This window comes from Cavia porcellus, unplaced genomic scaffold, assembly GCF_034190915.1.
Source record: "Cavia porcellus strain 051 isolate PalLab524CR breed Dunkin Hartley unplaced genomic scaffold, mCavPor4.1 scaffold_33, whole genome shotgun sequence".
NCBI classification, from domain to species: Eukaryota; Metazoa; Chordata; class Mammalia; order Rodentia; family Caviidae; genus Cavia; species Cavia porcellus.
In genome coordinates this window covers 20,372,609-20,391,814 of record NW_026947516.1, presented here as the reverse complement: position 1 = coordinate 20,391,814, position 19,206 = coordinate 20,372,609, and the positions used below count along the sequence as shown (strand labels likewise).

General features: G+C 38.4%; 1 protein-coding gene across 4 annotated transcripts in view; it reads right to left on the bottom strand.

Annotated features, from left to right (window-relative positions):
* Window positions 1-331: 331 nt before the first annotated feature.
* The window catches only part of Cdkl5 (cyclin dependent kinase like 5), a 193,164-nt gene continuing 174,289 nt past the window's right edge, over window positions 332-19,206 (bottom strand). For 3 of the 4 annotated variants that reach the window (XM_063242991.1, XM_063242992.1, XM_063242994.1), the window contains 4 exons: window positions 15,214-15,313; window positions 10,898-11,020; window positions 9,643-9,762; window positions 332-7,729 (listed from right to left, as the gene is read on the bottom strand). In XM_063242991.1, coding sequence (XP_063099061.1) covers window positions 7,343-7,729; window positions 9,643-9,762; window positions 10,898-11,020; window positions 15,214-15,313 — 730 coding nt within the window. In that variant the 3' untranslated portion in view covers window positions 332-7,342. The remainder of the gene's footprint in view (window positions 7,730-9,642; window positions 9,763-10,897; window positions 11,021-15,213; window positions 15,314-19,206) is intronic. The other variant, XM_063242993.1, reaches the window with a different exon arrangement.

Genomic DNA, 19,206 nt, shown 5'->3' with positions numbered 1-19,206 from the left:
ACCTGTTTTTGTGTATAAGGTTTTATTTGAATGCTGTCATGCTCACTCATTATGTATTCTGTAGTTGCTTTTGTACAACAATGGCAGAACTGAGTAGAGGTGACAGAGCCCCCATGCCCCCCAGATCCCCCAAATAGTTACCATCTTATGCTTTACAGGACGTTTGCTGCTCTAGAACAAGAAACCCTCCCAGAGCTGTCCATCTTTGCTTTCTCCATAGCTCAAGTGCCTGGCTGGGATCTCTTCCCATCCTCCTCAAATCACAAGTCAGCTCTTTGCAATGTGAACATGTGACAACACTAAAGTGTAAAAGAAACCAAAGTCTTCAAAATACCATAAGGAGAAAAGAACTTTATAAACAGAAAAAAAGAAAACAACATCATTAAGTAACAGGCTTTGTCTCACTTTACATTACTTTCTCTCCCTTAAACTGATTACAACTTCAAAGGCCCATTATCTCTCATTTGAATTGGAGCCCATTCTCTTTACAAAGAAGGAAACTAAAATGGTGCTGCCTGCTGTTCCAACACAAGAAGAACCACAGTGCTCAAGATTGGGACAGCCTGGCAGTCACATCGGTCAGTGCAAAATCTGCATTTTATTAAAGACATTTGGGAAGATCCATTCAAAAATACATTGTGCTCAGTAAAAATTAACCATATCATGCTAATAATGAAGATTACCACGAAGTAGATATTTGTATAATATTTACAGCAACAATAGAAATTTTACATAAGTTTAGAATGGAATACATGCCAGAAAAAACTTGATAAGATGTACCAACACATGATACAAAGAGTTATAGAAACACTTTACAAATGGTTCATAATTAGCTTGTGAGGAATTTAAGTATTCAACACTTTAAATTCAATTTGGATTCAAAAATTAAAAAGGTTAACAACCACATCACACACTTGCCACAGTAAAAAGTATGGAATTACATTTTATATAATGGGTTATAAAGTCTGTGCAATTAAGAATTACCACTGATTCTTCATCTACCACAAACTGGATGTCACATCCCTCTGGCTTATCCCTATTCTTGTTTTTAAAGAATGAACAGGGTCTCATTGTCACCCTGCCTATGTCTTCCCAGATACCCCCTTCAAACTTACTAGAGATTGAAGAAGCTCTGACTAGTAGTCTACCTATATACAGAATAACTACCTGAATTCAGAATGGCACAAAACAATTCTTGGAGATAGGAACTGGGGGTGACTGTTTTGTTTGGCTTAACTGTTTCTGCTAATTGATGCACGTTTACAGCAAGAATTCACTTCTTTTCATCATCGCATCACCTATCCAGCCTGACTCAGTCAGTGACCAAAAAGTAAACGAGGAGAGGGAGAAAGACTGGAGACTAAACTGATTGTGTATCCTTAGGAAAAACGGAGTTTCTGCAAGTTTTGCTTTCCGGTTTGGAAAGCAAAGCTGTTGTGGAGAACTTACACGATTCTCCAGGAGGAAAAGCATCATTTTTCTCATGAAACTGTACAGAGTTTAACCGGAGCTTTTGATAACTCTGGCAATAAAACACTTTAATCCCCCAATAGGGACAAAGTCAAGGCATCTACCTTTTCTATTCCTGGGTTTCTTCTGACTAGACCTGAAGCAGAGCACTAGGACAAGCTAGTCTATGCCTAAAATGAATCACATCAGCTTTTTGGGCAGTGAAATCCCAAACCAAAGGAAGTCCTGAGGGATTCTCGGCAGTCTGTCAAAAGAAGGGGACGGAGGGACAGATAAGGCCTCTTTCTCCCTGATACTCTGCCTGGGAAGAGCAGCGAACAAGGCAACTTCTAATCTGCATACAACATGGAGACCGATTTCAGATTCCCAAGGAGGATCAAATATGACCGAGGATCAAAAGGGGTGTAGAGAGCTTACCTTTGTGGGAAATGAAGGGCCTGAGAAGTGACACCAGTTTCACTGCTGCACTTTTGCTGGCCCTACGCATCCAGTGTGCAGACTGTGACAAATTTTTTCTGGCAAAACAAGAGAATCCTCCCTTGAATTTGGGAGTAAATGGTTGATGGATGAAAATGCAAGGCAGGGAAGGATCGTGTTTAACAGCTGACAGTAAAATATACAGGAAGGGGGTCAGTGCCTGGTGGAGAGAAGAAAGGTGGATTCAGGACCAAGCAGGCCTGACATGGATTGATTAATGAAGCACTGTGAGAAATGAAGACACTGTAGTAACTGGCTCACACAAAAGCCTACCATCTTGTCTAAATACATTCAACTGAAAAAAAATCGCATAGGGCAACAGGCCCTGAGTTTCCTAACCACCAGACTTCTCCCCCATTGAGGGTATACAGATAGATGAGAGACTTTATTTTCTTTCATGGCTTCTTACTCATGATTTCAATGACAAAAATTTTAAATCAGCTGAGCCATACCTTAAGATATTGTATATCTCAGCTACTCAAGAACAAACATTAAGAAACCTGCCTTCTTTTGCCCCCCCATGAAGCCAGCATACATATACATATACATACACATATACATTTTTATTTTGGTGGTGCTGGAAATAGGACTCAGGGTCTCATGCAAGCTAGGCAAGTGCTTACCACTGAGCGATAGCCCTAGCCCTAAACTGGCCTTTTAAATCTCTGTGAGGACCTTCTTTTTGAGATTCTGGTTCTCTGTGTTAGTGACAGGATGTTTACAACATCTGAACTGTCTTTTCTACAGTCCCTTTCAAAGAAACCAGGACTGTTATTTCTTAAACCACAAATAATCTTTTGTTGTCTATACATTTTATTAGTTATGAATGAAAGAGGCAAGGAAATAGTCCACTATTTTCTGACTTGGTTTAGTGTAGCATACTACTTCTCAGGTTTAAAGAAGTATCATCTGTGGGCTTTAGTACTCACAAGGAGTTCAACATCCCACTCAAATGCAGGAGGCAATGAACTTGTAGATATAAAAGCAACACTCTCCAGAAAACAGGTTCTGAGCAGGAGAGAATATGCAGATTTACTGAGTTCCAGCTGAGTTCCAGCAGTGACTCAGGCTAGTTTACTTACTGCCCTTACCAAGAGTTCTGTCATTGCTGGGACCAAGGTGAACAGAAGTGCACAGAGCCTTCTATGTACTTGAGAAGCAATCCTCTGGCCTTTGAAAAAAAGTTGTTCATTTATGAATCATTTTCAATACATGGCTAGAAGAAAATAAATGGCTTTTTTTCCTTATTTACTCTAAGAACTAGTTTAAGAAGTGAGAATACTATGATATCAACTAAGAGGTGCTGGGAAGGGAAAATGGGATAGCATTTCCTAGTGTAGTCCACTAATTTTCAGATTAGGAACATGCTAAACTGGCTAACTCTACAACCACAACATACTTTATAATACATGGCACAACTAGAGACTGACCGGCATAGCTCTGAGCTTAGAATCAAAGTATACAGTGCATATGGTAAGTCTTAAAGTATGTTTTAAAACAGATTTAATCAAAGCATATAGCACAAATACTTCTATAACAGCCACATCACAACCACCAATGAAGAGTTTTTTTGCTTCTAATCTGTCTGCCATATGCTAATATTTGTAAAAAGCTATTAAACGACTTGAATGAAAAAACAAAAGATATTTTTCTTTCGGTAGACTCAGCTAAAAGCCATGGATGCCTTTGAGCAGTTGGTGAAAATCATGCCAATCTGCCAGGCTGTTGCTTGCTTCTAAAGATAGGCTTCATGGCTCTATGAGAGATTTTCTAAGGATGCTAACCTAGGATTTAAATTCTCAAACACATATAAAGTAACTCTGGTTTCCTCCCAAAGTATGCACCTTTTAGCAGGCCCAAGACAATGGAAATGAACAGGATACCAAGAACTCAAGAACACTAATAGAAGATTCTTTAAGAGAATGTGATGTTGAAGAATTCATACCTGTAATTCTGTGCCCTGGAAAGAACAAGGCCAGAGCCAAGTGCTGCAGACTTGGTGGTGGTGCAGACATAGGGCAGGGTTTCTCAACCTCAGCGCCAGTGATGTTTGGGGCTGGATCACTTTTGGTGTGGGAAGCTGTTCTAAGCATTGCAGAATATTTAGAAGCACCCCTGGCCTCTACCTACTACATGCCTCTAGTGGCAACCAAATGTCTGCAGACCCTGATGGATGTGTTCCAGAGGGCAAAACTGCCCTTAGAGGAGAAGCACTTGCTACAGAGACTGCTCACTTGAGCCCTCAGGCATGGAACACTCCCTTCTGGTCTTGGGCTCTGGAAAGAGATTAAGCTTCAGTCAAGACTGAACAAGGCTCAGTTGAAGTTCACTTAGACCATTAGAGAAGGAAAAGTAGGATGGTGGGGAAGCAAAAGTGGAAAAACAGAGAAGCCAAGCTGTTTTTGAAAAGGAGATCAGCAATACTTTCATAAAACAAAGAAATTCACAAGTGTTTATTTAACCTCTGTATCTATTAGAACGTTAGGGCAGATAATAGAACATGGATGTCAAACATTCCTCTTCCTAGAGAAAATGCTATAGGTCAAGTCTTTGCTACCACGTACAGATGGCAGATTTTGTGAGATCAGTAACCCATCAACCCAGAGAGGAAAGAAACAATTCAAAGATAAGAGAGGGCCCAGTAGAGCTGAGAGAAAACTTTATTACCCGCCCCCCACAAGAGCAGGAAGAGAATGACATGTTAGAAATGCCATTGTAGGTTCACTTACAGTTTACTGAGGATCAATGAAAAGTCAGAAAGGACAAAAGCTAAGAGGATAAAAGAGCTACCTTGAAAACACTAGTTGAAAACATAGCTATTTTCTGGCTCAAATCTGGGAATGTACGAAAAAGTATGTATTGACTCTTCATCAGTTAGGTTTAGTTTGTTCTAGGTAGAAGGCAGTTATTCTAGCCCTTCTTTGAAGAACTGTCACGAATATAAATGTTCTGCAAGCATCTGAGATCCCAGTGTTAGCAAGGATGACAACATGGGAAACCAGCCCCCAGGTGACGACGAGCCTCAAATGCCACAGTATGGCAAAGGGACCGCGCAGTTTGTAAGCACACAGCACAGTGAGAAGTCTTTCCAAAGGAAAAAAAAAATGTAGTTCCTGGTTTGCAAGGGGGTTAACAAAGTACAGATTTAGTATGAAAAGAACAGTTAAATATACAACTTTTAGAGTCATTATATCCAGCCTCCCCCCCCAAAAAAAAAAAAAAAAAAACTGCTGAGGGTCTAACTTCACTTGTGTAACCAAGAAGCTGCCTGGGAAAAGCCAGATTCAGAGCTACCCAAACGGTATTTAACTGGTAAAAGAAGAGATAGAAAAAGAACTCGAGAGCATGCAAGACTACTGATTTGAATCAAATTGTTTCAATGATAGTACCCAGTTGAGTTTCATCTTAGTGCCTATTATACTTATTAAAATTAAATAAAAAGCACCTTAAAATGACTTCTATATATAATCAATACACATCATAGTATTTATATAAAAATGCAATATGCACACAATTTAAGCTTCAAAGAATCTAAGACATTTTTTCTTTATAATCTTCATAATCATCAGAGCTAAGATTCTCAAAATCTTGGGGAAGGGTTAAGGGTAACTCAACATTTTTCAATGAGAGTTGACTTCTTTCAGGGGCTGACCCTCTCAGAATTCTGGAACAAGTAATAAATACTGAGAAGGTACCTCTTTGAGGGGTAGGAGGAACTGCTAAAAGTCTTATTGCTAAGAGACTACTTTCAAATATCTAATTCTATTGATACATAATGGTGCTGAGGTGACTTCTGTGAAGGATGGCCCAGAGACACAGGAGTGTGTGATGCTTGCTGGCCAAAAGCCTTGATGATACTTGGAGTTACTTGGGATTTCAAAGTGATCAGATGAGGGGAAAATACAGGTCCTGTTCTGATGGAGTGTGATGTGTATATACAGGTGTGCATGATGACCTTATTAATGGACAGTCCAAGGAAGAAAAAGACGGATACATTTTATATATATATATATATATATATATATATATATATATATATATATTCTCTACATCTGGAATTGCTTCAGGAGCCTTTTAAGTATAGCAGAGAGAGCAATAACAGAAAAAGCATTTAGAAGTAGAAATGCCATACACGTATCTCACACCCCTCCTGGAGCCAAGAGTCTCTAGGAGTACAGACAGGATTCAGGAGCATAGAGCTGGTTTGCAAGATCTGTAGACAGGTGCCTCTTACACCCTCACGACAAGGAATGTTCGCGGGCAAATCTTTGGTCTACGCTCTACACTAATGCTAAGTGGAAGAGCACATTCTCTCTAAAAGACTCATGAGAGCAATGCCTCTGTCTCCCTTCACATAACAGTGACGTCCCTGGACACAAATGGGAGCTGAGTGCGAGGATGGAAACGAGGCCTACTGGGATCCTCAAAGGTCTATCTGACCTTCTTCCCTTGTGGGTCTGGAAAGAGATGCTGCATTTTGTCTGCTACTAAGGATCACATCTAGAGGCTACTGCTGAGGCTGAAAAGTTGAGCAAGGTTCATACTGTTACAGTCACATGTAGCCACAATTCAACTCCCTTTATTAGAAGTATAATACTCACTTCATATCACAAATGTATAAAAATATGGCAGATAGTGTCATAACGATACTTTCTTTAAATGAATATATTTATAAAACAGACATTTACCATATATATATTTATATATATATAGAATAAAATACTCCTGATGCAATATATAAATGTTACTGTTAAGTTTTTATAGAAACTACTGTAGCTGTCCCACTGCTTCACAATGTTCCAAACAGCTCAAAATAACTTTACATTATAACATAAAAGGTATGATTATAACAGTACAATATTAATTATAAATAAATGTTACAAATCCTATCAAATATGGAAGCTTAGAAAACAATTTAAGACATACAGTTCATCTGCTAACCCTTCAAAGGGATACTCTTGGATTAGAATAAACCCCACATGTAGTCTAGGCAGAAAAAAATATGCGGTAAGGGCATTGGTCAACATCAATTTTTCTATCCCTTGCAGTGCTAGGACATGTCCAGGCTCACCCAAGTTCAACAGAGATTGCACTAAAGCTGGAATGTAAGGGGGAGAAACTGGCAAAATTTTCTTCTTCCTCAATAGCACACTCTATCCATTCTCACACAAGACCTGTGGGGAGTGATGATCCCTAAGGACTCCCTTGGTGCTAAGATCCCTGACTAGCATTTGTGGCTGTGAGGAGCCAGATGACCCCACACATACAATATTGCACACACCTTCATAAAGCTGAGAATACTAGCTTACCACCCAGACCCAGCCCTCTCCCCCCAGCCCACCCTACTCCCTCCCCTCCCAACTGCCTTGTCTCCTCTCCCCCACCCCAGCACAAATTACAAGGCTGTCTCTTTTAAATCATTCAGATTTGGCATTCTTGAGCGATTTGTTCTGTTATAAGGGTGCCCATTTGGCCCACTCTTGGCACCCAGCTGTTCAGAGTAGGAAGGCCCCTCTGTGGCACTCCTGGTCACAGAGGACACATGCCAACCAGGATCCATCTGACCTGGCAGTTGGAGGGCTGGCCTGCCTTTTGGTGTGGGCTCCTGTCGGATGTTGCTACTCCCACCAGAGGCTTGGCTCAGGGGGTGAATCCGAATTTCTGAGAAGGAATTTTTGGTTGGTTGAGCTGTTAAGGGCTGGAAACGGGGATCTGAGGGAGCTGGGTGATTTGAGGCTGAAGAAAGATGTAACAGCTTGCGCAGTGATTTTAACGGCTGGCTCTGAAAGAAAGGATGAGAATGCATCTTTTGGATGATTTAATTTAGAACAGACCAGGGAGCTGGGAGGAAATGGAGCTCATATGGGAGATGACCAGAAAGAGCTATGGAAGGCAAATGTGGTTGGAGGGGCTAGTCCACACCTATCTGCTCTCTGGCTTTCTTCAGACAAGACTGTAGTCATTTTTATTTCAGGTGAAATCCCAAAAATCTAGAGAAGACAACTAGAGCTCAAAGGCCCAGGCTCTCACAATCTGGCTACATGCTATCTTTACCATGAGGTTTTCATGCTTCAACCACAGGAAGGAGAAGGAATAAAAAAGAATGGATATGCCTCTCTTTTTTGAGAAGATGTTCCCAAAATTCCACCTAAAGCTGCTACTTATACCTCATCAGGTAGAATTTAGGCACGCAAGCATATCTAGGGGCAAGAGAAGCTGAAAAAATACACTTTAATTAGGTAGCTATACACTGAGCTAAAAATTATATATCCCTTTTTGTTCTTCTCTCCCTGATCTCCCCTTTCCCTCAGTAATGCAACATCTCGGTGTTCCCTGCTATAGTTTTACTTTAAAAAAAATTTCGGGGGCACTGGGAAAGGTTTGAGCAGTAAAAATCCAAAGCACAGAGAAAAAAGCAAAACCCCCTACAGAATCTAATAGATGACTGATTCACTAGAGGCTGTCAACTCCTAACATGGGTTTGCAGTAGCCTTGTCTGTCTGCAGCATGGCTGCTGCTGGCCAAAGATCCAACAAACTGCTACACTGTGAAGAGACTTACATCAAGGCAAAATCAGCTGGAGATGTAAAGTTGCTTGGAAAGAACTTCCTGGCAAAGGAAATGGTTTTACTAAGGAGATTCTAACATTCCACATTTTTTATTTATTCCTTTTAAAAACTGGGACTAATGCATCATGTTCTCACTCAGAGCCTTGTCCCCTTAGTTTGGATACACATTTGATAAACTTAGATAGCTGGGTCTATGTTCACCTAGCCCTCAGTCTATGTTATGTTAGAGGTAGAAAATATTGAAGACAGAATGGCAATTTGGGGAACTCCGGTCCAAAGCTCTAAGTTAACATCTTACAGTTATAGAGTAAACAAAAATTATAAAACCAGAGCCCCTGCCTCCAAATCATGGAAATCTGTGACATGATGAAAGGGAATATGGTACATTATATGACTATATTTATTATGGAATATTTAAAACATATATTAAAATACTTCCAATCAAAGTAGCTTTCTAAAGGAGATCAACCTCAATTGAAAACTTTACTGATTCAGTTTATTCCCCCACTACAGCAGATAAATATTGGCTAAACATTACTGTTTAATATATAGTTCCTAATGCAACTGTTTGCCTGTTTTCTATCAAAAATAGTGCAAACATGTAAAACAACTAAATAAATGAAAAAGTATGGATTTCAGAAGGTTAAATATTCTTGCAACAAAGTTTATTATACTTGTCTTTGAAGGCCCAATTCATATGTTATTACCACTCTTAAGAAAATCTCGATCATCTTACTATCTCTGCTCATCCTTTGCAACTTTTTAAGCCATATCTCACTACATACCAAGATCCTTTTACTAAGATTGTTATGGATATTCTTTCTCTCTTAGGTTTTACAGTATTTGTTGCAGAAGACTATGTCTTCTTTGTTCTTCTAACCTCCTGCCCCTTTCCCAGCTAGAGGAAGACTGTTGGAGGGCTTGCTTTTTCCCCACAGGGACATGAGTCACTGAAGAAATATTCATCTGAACTACCAAGATGCATCTAGGTATTAATGAGGGTCTATTTGGGGGAGACGCTCATCTCTGTTACAACACTGAGAGGCTAAGTAGTCTCTCCATTGCTCACTTTCACCCCCTAGAATTGCTGCAGACCCAGTCTAGGAGGGGTATGGCCTTCACTCACTTGGGTCTGTAGATCTGATAGTTTCTCAGGGCGCCATTCCTTTGGTCTGCTGCTTGAAGCGCTAGCAGAGTGAAGAGCTTTTTGTAGTGTCAGAAGATCAGGACCATCAGAATTAGGTACCTAGAGCAAAAGATGGAGAAGGAATCAATAATCACATCAACAAAACTAATTAAGATATACAACCACACCCAAGAGGAGAACCAAACCAAAAAGAAAATCAAACCAAACTAAAAAAAAAGAGGGGCCCAATAAAGAAACCCAAACTCTTCCCAATGTTCATAGTGCAAGTGATGCTAGTTAAAATTCTGCTGCCCTCTTAATAATTTTCCCTGTATTAGGAAAAATTGGCAGGTGTCATGCAGCTTTGTTAAAACTTCAATCCTTTAAAGCATTCCCATGCTGTTAGTTTCAGTTGCTGTAAGAGAGAGCAGTTAAATCGGGCTGTACTAGGAAGTGCTGTCGTATCCTCATTTCATATTGCAGTTAGGTTATGAACCAGTTCAATAAAACAAAAAACTTTTCTTGCTAGGAAAATAATCCAAACACCGTATTTGGTGGTGTTAAAGAAGGCTTTCAAGGACAGTAAAGTGGGAAAGTATAGCTTGAATCATATTCCAAAACCATTGCCCAGTAAAGCTAGGTCTAGCATTATACACGAGATAAACGCTGAGAATTTGTGCTACAAATTCCAAATGAATGCAATTGGTCTATTCACCAATTTGGATGAAGGATAGTTATGCCAAATGCCAAGTAGAAGCCATGGCTGTAAACTAAGTGACCAGCAAAAGCTAGAGCCAGGCAAGGAAGAGCAAGTTACCAACTAGTAGTAGCTGTTTTTTTCATGGAGCCTGTAGCTCACTTAATTTGGTCAATTTAAACTTGATTTCAGAGAAACAAACCGCAAACCAAATGTTAACAAACTTCATGAGCCAAACTCAAAGACATTTTCAACTGTAAATGTTAATCAAATCCTTCACAGAAAATAAGGGATTTTTATGAATGCTGTCTGCCGATAATTGGCTAATCAGACAATCCAAACTACCCTTTTACTAGTTTCTTTGTTTAATAGACTTCAATGTCCTTAACTGATTCAGAAAGGTAAAGAATTTATATCTTGGTGAATTTATGGAACTGGCTCAGGTACTTAACTAGCATAAAGAGAATATGACTCCATGAAAATAAAACATGCTTCTGTCATCAGTAAAACAAGTTTACTGGAGCGGTTTTCAGGGCTACCATACATAAAAATGGGTACCATGGGTGGAGTGACTACAGGAAGCTTTTTCAAAGAAGAACTATGCTTTAAATGATTCTTTGAATTAAAAAGAGGAAAGAGGGATTTCTTGATGCTTGGATTCTCCCCGTTGGTGGAATCTGTCTGCAATATAAGATACAAATAAACTAATTGCCAAAAAAAGTTGCTTTTACTGAAACTATTAGCTCTTGGCAGCCCTCAAATTGTTAAATATTAATAGTCACTGAAAGAATCTCTGCACTGTATATCTAGAGAGGTTCTGTGTCATTTCTCACCTGGAAATGAAGATGTCAATAAAGTAAGTTCGAAATAAACAAGAATTTCTTCTAACTATATAATATGTAGTCACGGTCAATATTTACTACAGTAGGAATGACTGGAGACCTACAGACAGCCATTTATATTAAGCTTTTAAAACATTTAAGAATTTATTATCAGGGCTGGGGATTTAGTTCAGTGGTTCAAGCACTTGCTTGGTAAGGGCAAGGTCATGAGTTTGATCCCCAGTACAAAAAAAAAGAAGTTATCAGAAATGATTTTTATAAAGAATTATGTTTTATGAGCTACTGATAAAACTCAGTCTTCCTCTAATTGCTAGAAGAGGACTTAGCAACTAAAAAAATCTATCATGTAGGGGCTGGGGATTTAGCTCAGCGGCATAAGTGCCTGCCTTGCAAGCAGGCAGTCGTGAGTTCGATCCCTGGTACCAATAAAAAAAAAGCCATCTGATCTTGGACTTTACTTTGTTAGGAAGTTTTTGATTTATGATTGAATGTCTTGTTTTAGGTCTATTCAGATTTTCTATATCTTCTTGAGCCGGTAAAAACGAAAAAGACAAAAAAAAATCTATCATGTAATTTGCCTGTTAGAAAAAAAAAATTACCACAAATCCTTTTGAACACAGTGAACTCTTGAGCCAGAAAACATTGCTTGGAAGAGGACTACCACTGTTGTGGGATACTAATGTGGAGTAAGAAGCCTTGTCCTACGGTGTTATAAACATTTACTCTATGGAAAATACCTGGCACAATTTAGAATACTGGTTTTCAAGTGACGAAACATAAAGTTCAATCATTAAATTTGAAGCATCCTTGCAAGTTGAGATACTAAGCAGGATACAATTACCAAGTTGGCAAAGTCACCATATGCTCTGAGGGCTTATGTAACTATCTGGATATGGAACTGAAGCCAGATTTCTCAAGGCAGACTCCAAATTTGTTTGAATCAAACAAGAAGTCAACTTTACAATAGAAAACTGCTTTCTGGTTCCTTTCCTCCCATTTAGATATCTCAACTGTCAGAGCACTAGACTGGATATAAAGGTATTCAGAATTTCTTTCATGGGTGGTTAAAAACATTCAAATAAATATTTCATGATTTTCCTGGTCTAATGACAGAGCAGACATTAACTTGTCTTGCTAAGGAGGCAGGAGAGAGCTCTGAGTCTCCAAAGAGATGGCTTGGCAAGGACTGAGGCTGAACGTGGGATTCAAGACATCCTGGTTTTAGCCTTCCCATTTGACTGTGACTTTGGGCAGGTCACAACTTGTCTGGGCTCAGTTCCTACACTAGTGAAATAAAGGAGTTCAACTAGATTTAGGATCCACTTCGACTTTAAAATGTCGTATTTTTCTCTGTGCACTGGGTATCAGATTTCAATTTCCCTAAATTTCACGTAAAAGCTAGAATGTGTTTTAGTTTCCTTTTTCTGAATTCTTTTTTTTTTTTTTTTTTTTGGTCTTTTTCATTTTTATCGGTACTGGGCCTTTTTCTGAATTCTAAAAAGGAAAAACAAATTAACTTTATATTTAAATGCTGATGCAAAGAAGTCAGAAATAAAATAAAATAAAATTTTATTTATTTATTTATTTTTGGTTTTTTAGTACTGGGGATTGAACTCATGACCTAGCATTTGCCAGGCAGGTGCTTATGCCACTGAGCTAAATCCCCAGCCCCCTGACTATTTTGTAAAGCCCTTAAAACTTTCTTTTTTCTTTCAATTAAATCATACAGAGGTATAAAAAATTTTAGTTTGAAAGGTTTATAGCATCATGGGCTGTGGAAAGATATTTTGCAGTTAGTTTAAATATCCAATAAAATAATAAGTAGAGAGAATGTTACAGAACAGTAATTTCTTTATTTACCCTAACCTACACCATTTAAATATCAAAAATTTGAATTGAATCCTGAATCAAAATGGCAGCCTATACACACACACACACACACACACACACACACACACACACACAAAAGCCAAGTGAGTCAGAGGCTGAGGCAGGCGGACGTTATAAAACATGTTCAGTTCCCTGGTCCTTACTATTTGTAACAATTAATTATCCCATGATGTTCACAGATCTGTGATAACAAAAACCTTAAAATATAAGTAACAGTGGTCAAGAAGAGGTAGCTAATGTTTAATGTTTATGATAGGTAAGTATGTTCTATAGACAAAAACAAAAAGTTTTTTAAGCCCTTTTAATATTTTAAGCATCCCCAATTTTAGTAATCAATCCTCAGTTTAGTAATAACATTTTACTAAATAGCATTTTGATTTGACATTCCACTTAAATGAGCTTTAGTTAGATATAAGTAACGCCGTACAATGCACATTTCAGAAATTTTATGCAGCCACTAACATGAAAATAATAAAGTCTGTATAGTCATATACGTATCTGTATATACATAAATACTTCTATATGTATATAAAATTATGTGTATAATATAGATGAATATACTGTTAAAAGCCAGAATACAAAATTTTATTAGAATGAGTACTATTATTTAAAACAAACTTCAAATGTGAGCACATGCTCAATTACCTTTTTCCCAAAACATACACATCAACTAAAAAGTTATGGGTACACCAAAACCCTAATAGGGCAGTAAGTCTCTGACTGACAAGCATTCAAGTTGCAAACTTTCACAGGTATACTGTGTAACACTCACTTTGTTAGCTTATAAATGAATCTGGCTCATGAACAATTCTGGAATGGAACTCATTCTTAAGTTGAGGACTTAATATACTAGCCGTGGGAGGGTGATAAGATTAAAAATCATCTTTTTTGTTTTCCTATACTTTGTTGTAATGAGGTCATATTTATTGTGTAAAGAAATACATGTATTGACAAGCAAACAGGTGAAAGAATATTCTAGAAAGGTAATCTTGGGGCCTAGGATATGGCTCAGTAGCACAGCACCTGCCTGGCAGGCATAAGGTCATGGGTTTGGTTCCTGATATATAAGAAGGAAAGAAAGACAGACAGACAGACAGAGAGAAAGACCATCTAGAAAGGTCTTTTTTAATGTTTCTAGAACATCTGTGAGACAAAAATCTGCACTTGGGTGTTATATACTTTGCTACTATGACCTATCTCATCTTTACTTACCATGGAGTCACAATCCTACAATTTTCATAAAGGAAAGGGCCTCAGAAACACTGAGATTAATTCATTCATTTTACAGATGAAATCAATGAAGTCCCTTCAATCAGGCCATTTTCTTTTTCAAATAAATGACAGTAAATCATGTATGAAGTAAAATTAAAACCAAAGCCATTTAGAACAAGGAACTCAACCTCATCTAGTCTTCAGGGTGTCATGAAGCACAGTGGGAAGCAGGTGTCCCTCAGATGAAGAAGTGAGGATTCTGGAGACCAGGCTCCTCATTGTCTTGCACTGCTAGCCAATAGGATCCTTGCTTGGCTGGGTCAGTCAAGTGAGACACTGAGTCCTGCTGAGGCAGCCCTTTGCTTAGGCCAAGGGCTCCCAGGAGCCTGGGCAGTCTGTCTGACAGTACAGTCGCAAGGGAAACACATTTTCCTACTAAAACAAGCCCTGAAATGTCATACAATTTTCTCTCTGTGACTAAAAGGCCCAGAAATGTACCTGTCAACATGGGCAGTCTACAACCAGCCAAGGGAGGATACGAAATGATGGTTATTTATGAATTTCAAGATTTAAATGTAAACGAAAATCATTTCCTAAGTTTTCACATATCTTTATGCCCCTAGGGAGAAATGAATCCTGTATCTTCATAGTTTTTATAGGAATATAAATCCACTTGGATAAGAAATTTATTGAGAGAGGCTTAAAGTGTTCTCTCTCATCCAAATTAAATTTCTACTCCTAGAGATTCTGCTAATCTAGAAAGCTCTGTGAGAGGACGGTTGTATAGAAATTCAGAAAGAGACATCTACAGTGCGTGCATTCAAATCTCAGTAAGAAATTAACTTTGGCTGCCACATACAGAGTATAAAGGAAAGACAGAATAAGGCAGAAACCTATGCTAGCATATACAGAAATTGGCTATCTACTTACTGTTTGAGATTTCTTCTTTTTCTTTTTCATTGACCTGAAAAAACCTTGTTTCTCCTTTTCCTTGAGTTGATCGGAATGACTAATATTTTCAGGACTTTTCCTAAACAAGAAGACATTTTTATCATATTGATCTTTCAATCACTCTCTTGCCATTTTGTGACAAAAATAATGAAGACTGAAAATGCATGACCCCAGGTTCACATAGCCATGAAGAATCAATCACTTAGGAAAAGGTCCTCTCAAAAAGCAAGGGAAGAACTGAATCTAATCAAACGTGGTTAATGCTCATCGCTTGGCACAGATTCACTCAGACTAGCAATTTGAGTACTATCACAAAAATGATCTATAACTATGTTGCAGGATTTTCATGTTGCTGAAAGCCTCAGGATTAGAAATTCTGAAAACAATGCCTTTTCTGTAATCCTCCAAGGTAAAGAGCAGGAGCATTTTCAATACCTTCATTTTTCTATTTATCTTTTTTTTTTTTTTGGTACCAGGAATCGAACTCCAGACTGCATGCCTGCCAGGGAGGCACTGTACCACTGAGCTGTATCCCTGGCCCCTATTTATCTTTTAAAAAACTAGCTCAACAAGCTTGCTAGTAGTACCTTGCCAAGATATTGAACATAAAAATCAATGCTGTTACAGAAACATTATAAATAAAGGTAAAAATTGCCTGAATCTGGAAAATTCCTATTTATCAAAACTAAATAAAACTTAAGAAAAAACAGACAGGATAATGCTTTAAAACAAAGTGCATAAAGAAAAAAATCCTTACAACTGAAAATATTGACATTAAGCTTAATACCTCAGATACCACTAGGTATTTTAATAAAAATAGATTATAAAAGATAGCAAACATCTTCACCTTAACAAAGATGACTATATTGTGTGTTAAAGAGTACTTACATTCTAAACAACAACAACAACAACAACAACAAAAACCCTCAGTGATGTTATTCTTGAAAATCTCCCATTTCATGGACTCTATTTTAAATCTCAACAACTATATTACTGTGCAAAACCATTTTCTCAAATGACTAGATTTGTTCTATAAGCAATTCTCTAAGCAACTCTATAAGCAATGCCACAAAATCAAGAGTGGCAAAATCATTAAAAGTGACAGCTAAAGTTATGGTTTTAGAATACCTAAGAATGATGAAGTAATTAAGACACCTAAGAAAATATGAGCAAATCAGCATCTTGCCTTTATTTCTTTATTTAAAATATGTCAAGGCAGAAAACATATAAATAAAGTATTACAGATCTGCATGACACAAAACTCCATGAAGTTATTAAAATCACATCTTTAAAGAATATTCATTAGTACAAAGGAATATTTCAACTATAATAGTAAGTAAAACCTAGATTCAATACATTCTACATGGAATAAACCTAACTATATGCAATAGTGTGTGTGTGTGTGTGTGTGTGTATGTGTGTGTGTGTGTGTGTGTGTGTGTGTGTATTTAAAAGGCAGGAAGAAATTACAAAGTTTTAATACAAACTCATGGGTGGGCCCACGAGTTTGAGACTAGTCAGAGCAAAATAATGAGACCGTGTCTCAAAAACAAAACAAAACAACAAAATCTTAATGACTCTCATATTAGGTAGAAGAATTACAGATGCACAGTTTCTTCTTTTTAATTTTCAGTGGCAAATTTGTACTACAGATATAAAAAAGATGTTTTGCAAACTACAGGAAATTTATTTTAAAAACCAAGGACTGAAGATCAAAGACAGTAAGAGCAAGGGATTTGGGGAGTAAAAGTCATGCTTCAATGTGTGATGACCATCTCTTCTTAAGTATTTAGCCTAAAACTTGATGGGAATGTCAGGGAAATGAAAACCTGTACTGGGGGCCCAAGAGTTCTGGAATCTCATTAGGATTTGTAATTTTAAACGTCACTGAGGGAGTTCTAAGTTTTGAAAGAAAAGTGTTGTAGTTTAACAAGCCAGAACATACTGGGCACTGGAATTCAAAACAACAGACTTTGAAACAAAACAAAACTTTGAAAGCTAGAAAGCTTCAGACTCAGTGGAATGGTTGAGGAAGGGATGGTGCATAGGTAAAGATTCCTTAGGTGCTGTATTACCTGTTCTCCTGAATGAAACTGGCATCACTATAAGAACAGTAATACTGGCAGGAAAGGAAAGGAAGGCTTGAGAACCAGTCTTAGGAGGAAATAGTTAATTGCCTGGGAAGAGGAGAGTCTATACAGGATAAAATGGCGAATAAGATGAAAAAGTGAGAGACTGAAGAAAGAAAGGATCATGAAAGAGGAAGAGGAATGGGAAAAAACAGCTCAGAGTTTACAGTTTGGTGTTGCAGAGCTGGGTGCACAAAACACAAGGAAGATGGATCAAAGACCCTTGGCAGGGTTTCCTCCGAGTGCCTGGAAAAACTACAGTCGAGGTGGGGTAGGAGAAATGATGAGGAAAACATTTTCAAACTGATGCTGAGTGGGTGGTGCATCTCAGATATGGGCAGGGAAAGATGCCAGGGGCAGAAGAAAAAGGAAATAAATTACCCTTGAACTAGATGAAAGCTAGAAGTGAAGCCCAAGAATATCTATATCACCACAGACAGAATGAACTTGGAAAGAGAGAACAAAGGGAGACAGATAGACACACAGAGAGAAAAAGAGTAAGGAAAAAGCTACAGTGAAACACCCAGCGAATTAACAGAGAAATCAAAAGGAGAAAAGCCTCAGAGAGACACCAAGAGAGAGTTGGAGGGACAGAGAGCAGCTGCCTGGAACACAGGCTTTTGTAAGCGAACAAAGGAGGAGCCTTGAATATAGCTGAGTGGCATGAGGCCAATCGGGCAAAAGTAGGGACTGTCATTTCCTGGATCTATGCATAATGGTCCCTGCAGTTTCACCAGACAGAGTCTGCAGTTTTGTGTTGAGCTGGCCAAGGGTAACAGTGCAGAAGGGAAAGCAGGAGCTCACATATATCTCAGGGATGAAGCCTTGCAAAGGATCATCCATCCAGTCAGCTGGGATAACCAGGTACCTTCTTATGAGGCACAGTCATGTGACTCTAATGTCATCTAACACAACAGTTGGTTCATTTAAGCAGTCACAGGAAAAAGAATTCCAAAGAATCAAGGACGGAATTAACATGGATTCCAACTTCAGTCAAGTCAATCAGAAATCACTGGGTCCTTTTATATGCTGGATGACCCCTGTGTTATGTGTTAGAGATACCGTAGTGTCAAATCAAAGAAGGAGCTTTAACCCCCCTTGAGCTGCTCTGAGGCTCACAGGGCAGGTGCGGGGAAGGTAGGGTGTTAAAGGGCAGAGCCTTGCTGGGTTTGGTATACACCCTCTGGGGGCATCATGGAAGGTAACTGCAAGAGATGAGGAGTGTGATGCTTTCCCTGCCTCCTCCCTTCCCTTCCCCTAACAGTATGACTAAGTGGCCAGCTAATGTGTAAGAAGAGAAAGTTGGTGAATGATTCTACAGAAGCAAATCTGAGATAGGATGGCAAGTTATCATGGGTACAATATATTTATAATTTTATAAGAAGAAAAGGACTTGGATTATTTAAGTGAGTTACAGCAGTTCTTAAGTCGTGGGATTTCAAATTAATTTAGTTTACTGTTCATTTGTCAGTTTTTAACCCAATTTTGAGGGCTGTTTTTCTAAACATATTTATGCACTATTTTTAAGCAAAATAAACATCGTCTATTTTATAAACATATACTCTAAAAGGTTATCTGTGATGTGCATGATTTTCCCACTGGGAGCTTGAGAAAAGGCAGGAACACCTGCTGCTGTCCGCATCTAGTGCTCATGACCCTCTCCCTGTTATACATTGTATTGTTACCTAGGACTGTTTCTTGCTCTGCTGACCTTAGCACCAACTGGTACAGCCAGGCATAAAAGAATAAATAGACTCTGAGAGAGGATGGAGGTGCCATCCTATTAGTAAAGATGATGAATCTGGGTACATTAATTCCATTTGTCTTGTTCTGAGATATTCTG